The sequence below is a fragment of the Notothenia rossii genome, assembly GCF_949606895.1.
Source record: "Notothenia rossii genome assembly, chromosome: 4".
NCBI lineage: Eukaryota > Metazoa > Chordata > Actinopteri > Perciformes > Nototheniidae > Notothenia > Notothenia rossii.
This window is the reverse complement of record NC_136902.1, coordinates 18,567,779-18,574,687: the sequence shown is the minus strand read 5'-3', so window position 1 is coordinate 18,574,687 and position 6,909 is coordinate 18,567,779. Positions and strand designations below refer to the sequence as shown.

Genomic DNA, 6,909 nt, shown 5'->3' with positions numbered 1-6,909 from the left:
AAATCTCTTGGTACACAGCTGCATTTACTCTGGGCTTGATGAAACACAGTGGACCAACACCAGCAGCTGACATGGCTCCCCAAACCATCGCTGACTGTGGGAACTTCACACTGGATTTCAAGCAACTTGGATTTTGCTCCTCTGCAGCCTTTCTCCAGACTCTGGCGCCTTGACTTCCAAATGAAATACAAAACTTGCTTTCGTCTGAAAAGAGGACTTTGGACCACTGTGCAACTGTCCAGTGCTTCTTTTCCTTAGCCCAAGTCAGACGCCTCTTCCGTTGTCTTGAGTTCAGAAGTGGCTTGACCATGGGAATACGGCTATTGTAGCCCATTTCCCGGACACGTCTGTGAACAGTGACTTTTGATACCTGGACTCCAGCTTCAGTCCACTGTCTTTGAAGCTCCCCCAAATTCTGGAAGCGACTCTTCTTCACAATGCTGTTAAGGCTGCAGTCATCTCTCTTGGTTGTGCAGCGTTTCCTGCCACATTTCCCCCTTCCAACAGACTTTTTGTGGATGTGCTTTGAAACTGCACTCTGTGAACAGCTTGCTCTTTGAGAAATTTCTTTTTGTGTCTTACCCTCCTGATGGAGGGTGTCAATGACGGTCCTCTGGACAGCAGTCAGATCAGCAGTCTTCCCCATACTTGTGATTTAGTTTACTGAACCAAGCTGAGTGTTTTTCAAGGCTCAGGAAACCCTTGCAGGTGTTTCGAGTTAATTAGACGATTCAAGTGATTCGTTGAACACCCTACTAGTATACTTTTTCATGATATTCTAATATTTAGAGATAGGATATTTGAGTTTTCTTAAGCTGTATGCCATAATCAGCAATATTAAAATAATAAAAGGCTTGCAATATTTCAGTTGATTTGTAATGAATCCAGAATGTATGACATTTTTGTTTTTTTAATTGCATTACAGAAAATAAAGAACTTTATCACAATATTCTAATTTTCTGAGACAGTCCTGTATACGTTCCACTGTTATATATAACCTGATCATGTTATAAAACTATTTTATAGTGCCATATTAGCATATATCGTGATAACAAATTGCCATACAATTATGTAGCATATGTGTTAAGAATAGTACTGGTGATTACAATTTTTTAAAATCTTTTATATTCAAGATTTAAAAAAAGGTAACAAAGAAGGATATATTTAGTCAAAATACATAGAGAAAAATTAAGTTATTTGAGTAAATCAACAGCAAGAAAACATAAGCAATGTTTTTTTAAGTAGAACCAAGCTTTTTGAGCCAAGTTTACATGGTGTTCTGACAATAAATGGTATCCTTTAATTTGATTATTAATAAACTGTTATGCTGTAGATTGGTTTGAAAAAGAGAGATAGTTGTTGCAGATAATCGAAAAGTTAGCTTGAGGGAGAATCTGCAACGGTTGCTCTGGGCACCAGCTTCAGTTTGATGGGATTCTTGGGGCTAGTAAATTCATCAACTCCCAGCTCCATTGGAATCTAGGAAAACAAGAAATGTGACCAAAATGAACCCCTGTAAAAGCTCAAACATGATTGCACCCAACCTTACATAAAAACCTTCACTATTGACAACACACACTGAAAATGTTTCCTTACATCCGTCTCCTTGCAAGTGACAAAGCTGAAGTTCTGTAGGATCTCTACCAGAGCCAACTTCATCATCAAGAGAGCAAATCGCATGCCAATACAGTTCCTTGGCCCTGCTCCAAAGGGCAGGAAGGCATATGGATCTATGTTGGCTTTGTTCTCTTTGCTGAACCTAAAAAAGAATGAACAAACATCTTAAGTTGATTAGCCGAATGACTAAATTCAGGTAGAAATGTACCTTAGTCTGCCGTCAATCTAGTATAGTACCTTTCAGGTTTGAAAGCCTCAGGCTCAGACCACAGATCGGGGTCACGGTGTAAAGTGTAAATTGGCACCATTATGACAGTTCCTTTAGGGATGGTCACACCGTTAATCTCCACGGAGGACTTTGCCATTCTCTCTAATCGATTAGCAATAGGGTACAGCCTCATCGCCTCATTAATCACCATCTCCAGGTATTCCATCTGCATCGCTGCTTCATAGGTTGGCCGATCCTGGAGTATAAAGTAGTTGGTAGCACATGATCAGTTGCTGATTAAATACAAATATAGATACAGTAAAAAAAACTCTCTAGTAACCTTTTCGGGTAAGGTTTCATCAATCTCCTCTTGCAAGATCTTTTGAATTTCAGGGTGTGTTGCCAGGGTGTAGGCTACAAATCCAAGTGTGTTGCTACTGGTTTCATAGCCAGCAAAGATGAATATCATTGCCTGGGACAGGATCTCGTGATCAGTCAGTCCTGTAAAACAAAAAAAAACATGATTAACCTATTCAAACATTCCTGATAAAGACCTCAGCCATGGTGTTAACTGCTTATCTATCTCATGTTATGTCTTGTAGCATAATAGACAATGTTAACAACTCTATTTTTAGCCGAGGGATTAATCTTTTTTTAAAGAAAGTGACCCTTCAGCCGCCACTACAGAGAATATTAAATATGATTTATTTCTCTACCTTTGTTGGAGCTTGCATCGTCTTTGTTCTTTGAACTTTGAGAGTCCACCATCAACTGCATGAAATCCACTCGATTCTGCAAGGCAAAGTAGAAAGTAGAAATCCTATATTGATTCTCCAGTTTGTGTTTTAAGGGAAAGGTATGAACACAACATATCAAAAATTGACAAAAATCAACATCAATCAATTTTACATACCTTGTGTTCTTTATTATTCCGGTCTGATTTGATAGATGCTAGAAAGTTGTAGAAGAAACCTGTCACTTCAGCAGGGAAGAATGACACATCCATCTTTTCAAAAATTCCTCCCAAGAATGGAAACAGAACTGAAAAGAATTGTAGTTCAAAAGATAGTTAATTTTGGGTTTAAGTGGTCGAGTTAGACAGTCAGGTTGTACAGCATAACTTTGACATACCGATAAGCAACAGCAATGGATTCAGGAAGTTGAACTTGACCATTCTCTTTATGTTTGATACAAAAGGATCAGAGGGATTGTTGATGGAATCAATGTCCACACTGAAGGCAGTGCTGGTCACAACATCCATACTGTATGGTCCAAATACACTACAAAAAAAGGCCAACATACAAACGTTGGAACAAGCCAAAGGTTAACGCATGCAAATGTTTCTTTTAGGAAAGGTTGTTTCCTTGAATAATGAATAGCACAATAAAAAAAAATCCTCTTAAAAGACTTTAGATAAAAAAGATGAAAAGTCATTGCCCAAATCTCATCAAAAAATTACTCACTCTTTAACATCTAGGACTTCTTCTGCCTCTACTTTCTTGTGAAGGCTCTGGATCAGATTACCTGAGTGCTGCAACATTATCGGATACATCTGTCAAATTAAAATAAAAAAATAAATAATGAATGCTTTTCATACCAGAATGATCAAACAACTGGTGTAAATAATGTACAAATGCTCATTACAAATATTTGAAAGGTGCAGTGTGCTTTTTAACCTCTTTCAGGCGACCGCTGGTGAATGACGGGGAGAGTACACTGCGAATCCTCTTCCATTGTTCATTTTCTACCATTGGTAAGGCATCATGTAAGGGTCCATTTAGGCCCAGATCCTAAAGCCAACCCAAACCCCACACACACATATACAGACACAAACAAACAAACAAACAAACACAGAATGCCTTATTTACATTGTGGTGTACATTTGATTAGTATTGAGGTCCTAACTTGGGAATTACAGGGAACAGTTGCTTATCTGTTGATCATCAACTAATGCTTAATGTAATATTCAACTAAACTCTAAAGTTGCTTATCTGTTGATCATCAACTAATGCTTAATAATAGTCAACTGAACTTTAGTTGCTTATCTGTTGATCATCAACTAATGCTTAGTTACTTGTCGGTTTGAACGGTGCTGTTGAATGTCAACTGATGCACTGTTGACATGCTACTAAATGTCAACTGATGACTTATAGAGTGTTAACTATGGACTATCAAAATAAAGTGTTACCGAACAGTGTGCTTTGCTTCTTACCCGTCTGTTAGTGAAGACAGAATAACACTCCTTAACCAAGACTTCTTTGATCATAGCTGTGTCCATCGTAGCGATTATTGGCTGCCTGCCATCGTACAACCTTAAAATTAAATGACAGATATTGTGGCGAGCCAGTTACAGCCTGGAGCTTTGCATATGCTATGTATGTTAAGATAATAGAGTATTCTTGTACACACACTTACCCCCACATCTTTCCATATTTCTGATAGCATTCTGTGTCGAAATTGTGAATGCCCTAAGGAATAGAGAAGTCAAAACTATTATAAGAGGAGTGTAAGCTTAGATCACATATTTGAATGCGTCTCACCTTTGTGTACCCCAAAAAGGTCCCAATAAAGGGCATAGGTTTGGGTCCACGGATGCCTAGTTTCTTGAAAAGGCCATATGGAGCATATCCATATCTGAGGATTAGAAGCATGATTAAAAAACAGAGAACAAGTCCATTCTTCTTTCATATTGCCTTGTGTTTTCAGTTGTATCATCAGTAAAAGGACAATAAACAAGTTTAAGTATGTTCTTGATAAATAATATGGACTTGTATTGCAAAATGTACTTACATATCCACTGTGACATTATGTAGTTTAAACTGAATATTGTTAGCTGAATACCATGAACAAGAATGTTTTTTTAATGCAATATTTAAACTCTACCAGCAATAACATGTAGGCTATTCAGATTGTTAATTATTTTTGTATTTATCTGAATGAAGCTTTTTAGCTTGTGCTCTTTCTTAACTTATAATTAAACAGTAAAGAATAGCAGTATATTCTAAAGATTAAATCCTAAAAAGCAAGAATGTAAAATGATGCAAATGCCTGTCGATGGGGGCGCCGCATTTTCGGGTCAGTTGAGGCTCCCTCCGCAAGATGAGGCCCCTTCCCAGTGGCGTAACTATCGACGGTGCAGCCGTTTTTTGACCGGTTCATGCAGTCTTCAAAGTAACCAAGCAACCTAAATTAATTTGTAATTTGTCTGTCCAATGACCTTGCTCCCTTTCATGTCATGTGATACCTTGCGTGACGAGCGAACAGTTTAATCAACCTGTACTGTACTGTAGCTAGCAGCAGCAAGTAACCAAGCAACCAAAATTACATTTGTAATTTGTCTGTCCAATGACCTTGCTCCCTTTCATGTCATGTGATACCTTGCTTGACGAGCGAACCGTTTAATCAACCTGTACTGTACTGTAGCTAGCAGCAGCAAGTTTGGTAGCATTATACAAAATGTAATAGCTTGCATTTATAATGTACAGCAAACCAAAGCACAAGAGCAGCACTCAAAAGAGAAAGGACAAGAGAGAACAAGGAGATGTAACAGAAATCAAGCGCTAACGTTAGCAATGTGGACGTGCAGCGGCAGCCGGAGGCTATCGATAGCTCACCCGCCTCACCACTATCATTGCCATCTAGCTCCACAAGTGAAGCTGTATCCGTGGCCGTGGCTGTGCAACCTTCTTCTCCAGCCAGCCAGGAGGAGAGGCTGGATTTGGCTGTGCCCGGCGGCGGTCCACCAGTTCCCCCAAGGGTCCTAACCGATTGGGGACTATATGGCGCTATTGAGACCCCCAACACCAAGATCAATATATTATAGCAACTGGTCTATGTAGGCCTACCAATACCAATTTGCACCGGGACCAATCACAACCTTGTTACGCCACTGCCCCCTCCGCAAGGTGAGACCCCACGCAGTCTGCTTGATCGGCCTGTGGGGAGGCTGATATTGTTTTCGTAGAGGGTTGGCCATATGGTCTTAGCATAAATATTATAATTAGTTTGAGAAGTTTCTTTCGGTTGTGTGATGTTTCACGTATGAAATAAAATCCTGTCACATTTCAACTTTAAAAAGCGAGGTGTAGTGGGCTAGATCTTATTTCCATAGCAGCAGCATTTTGACTTGTATGAAGTCTTTAAAGAAGAATGTATACATTTTTATAAATTGCAATTATTATTAATATTATTATTATGTCCTTTATGTTGATCAGATGCATTTCAAGATTAAAAAGGAAGATAAGGAAATAAGAAAAGAAAATCTTTTAGCCTGTTGCTTATTTTGTTGTCTAATTTGTGTCCTGATAAAGTGTAAGTGTATACAATGTTGTTGTTTTCAAAGCTTAAGTATTGTGTCTGTCACTGTGACAGTTTCTTGGTTACGCAGCGGGAGTGAGGCTCAGCTGAGATGGTTGGAAAAGCATCGATTTCTTTGTTTTGGAAGAAAACCGGAAGTAGTCTACACGCAAATCAATTCTGTTCAATTCTTCGCTGATCGTTTTGCTTCAGAATAGGTTGGTTCCCCCTGTGCAGCAACTTAAACTGCAAGACTTCACAGCAAAATGCTTTTAGCAACATAACATTGTGACGTTCACAAAATATGTCCCGTTTTCTATTTGTATTCGGCTCAATTTGTCTGAAATACATCAACTTTCAGAAGCAAAATAGTGGCAAACTATACATAAAAACTTACATTGCGATTAGGGTTAAGAAAATGACTATTAAAGTCCAGGTCTCGATGGAAAGATCTGGGAGGTATCCCATCTTGTCTCCTGCGCTCACTTCTGTCGACTGCAGTCAATTCCCTCTGTTTAAAAGAGTGACGCTGCCCAGTAGGGGCGGTCCCACATGGTTGGAGATAACTCAACGTTACATAACATATTTGAATGATCACCTACTGAACTTTGACTGACTTTTAGCGTAGGGTGTTATTTCACGATGGTTTGTGAAAAGGATTTAAATGATCTCAACACAAGTGTTACGCAGGGGAGACCAGGGACAGTTGCAACACGGGTCGGTTGTAACACCTTCAATATCTCCAATCACAAACAAGCTAGAGCAGTGGTTTTTAAACTGTGGGGCGC

General features: G+C 39.1%; 1 protein-coding gene across 1 annotated transcript; it reads right to left on the bottom strand.

The window, feature by feature from the left end:
* Nucleotides 1–1,099: 1,099 nt before the first annotated feature.
* Nucleotides 1,100–6,667, bottom strand: LOC307035598 (cytochrome P450 3A56-like). The gene is made up of 13 exons (XM_079675128.1): nucleotides 6,519–6,667; nucleotides 4,366–4,459; nucleotides 4,241–4,293; nucleotides 4,038–4,137; nucleotides 3,502–3,615; nucleotides 3,289–3,377; nucleotides 2,957–3,105; nucleotides 2,739–2,866; nucleotides 2,542–2,617; nucleotides 2,166–2,326; nucleotides 1,855–2,081; nucleotides 1,597–1,759; nucleotides 1,100–1,479 (listed from the first exon to the last, which is right to left on the bottom strand). Exons 1-13 carry the CDS (start codon nucleotides 6,587–6,589, stop codon nucleotides 1,378–1,380), a joined length of 1,527 nt encoding a protein of 508 aa, XP_079531254.1. The 5' UTR covers nucleotides 6,590–6,667; the 3' UTR covers nucleotides 1,100–1,377.
* Nucleotides 6,668–6,909: the final 242 nt, after the last annotated feature.

Excerpts from the sequence above, each read along its gene's own strand:
- LOC307035598 (XM_079675128.1), bottom strand. The coding sequence starts at position 6,589 with ATGGGATACCTCCCAGATCTTTCCATCGAGACCTGGACTTTAATAGTC. Across the intron at positions 3,616-4,037 it reads CTGTCTTCACTAACAGACGG|GATCTGGGCCTAAATGGACC; the intron begins GTAAGAAGCAAA and ends GGTTGGCTTTAG. Across the intron at positions 3,378-3,501 it reads CCAGCGGTCGCCTGAAAGAG|ATGTATCCGATAATGTTGCA; the intron begins GTTAAAAAGCAC and ends TTAATTTGACAG.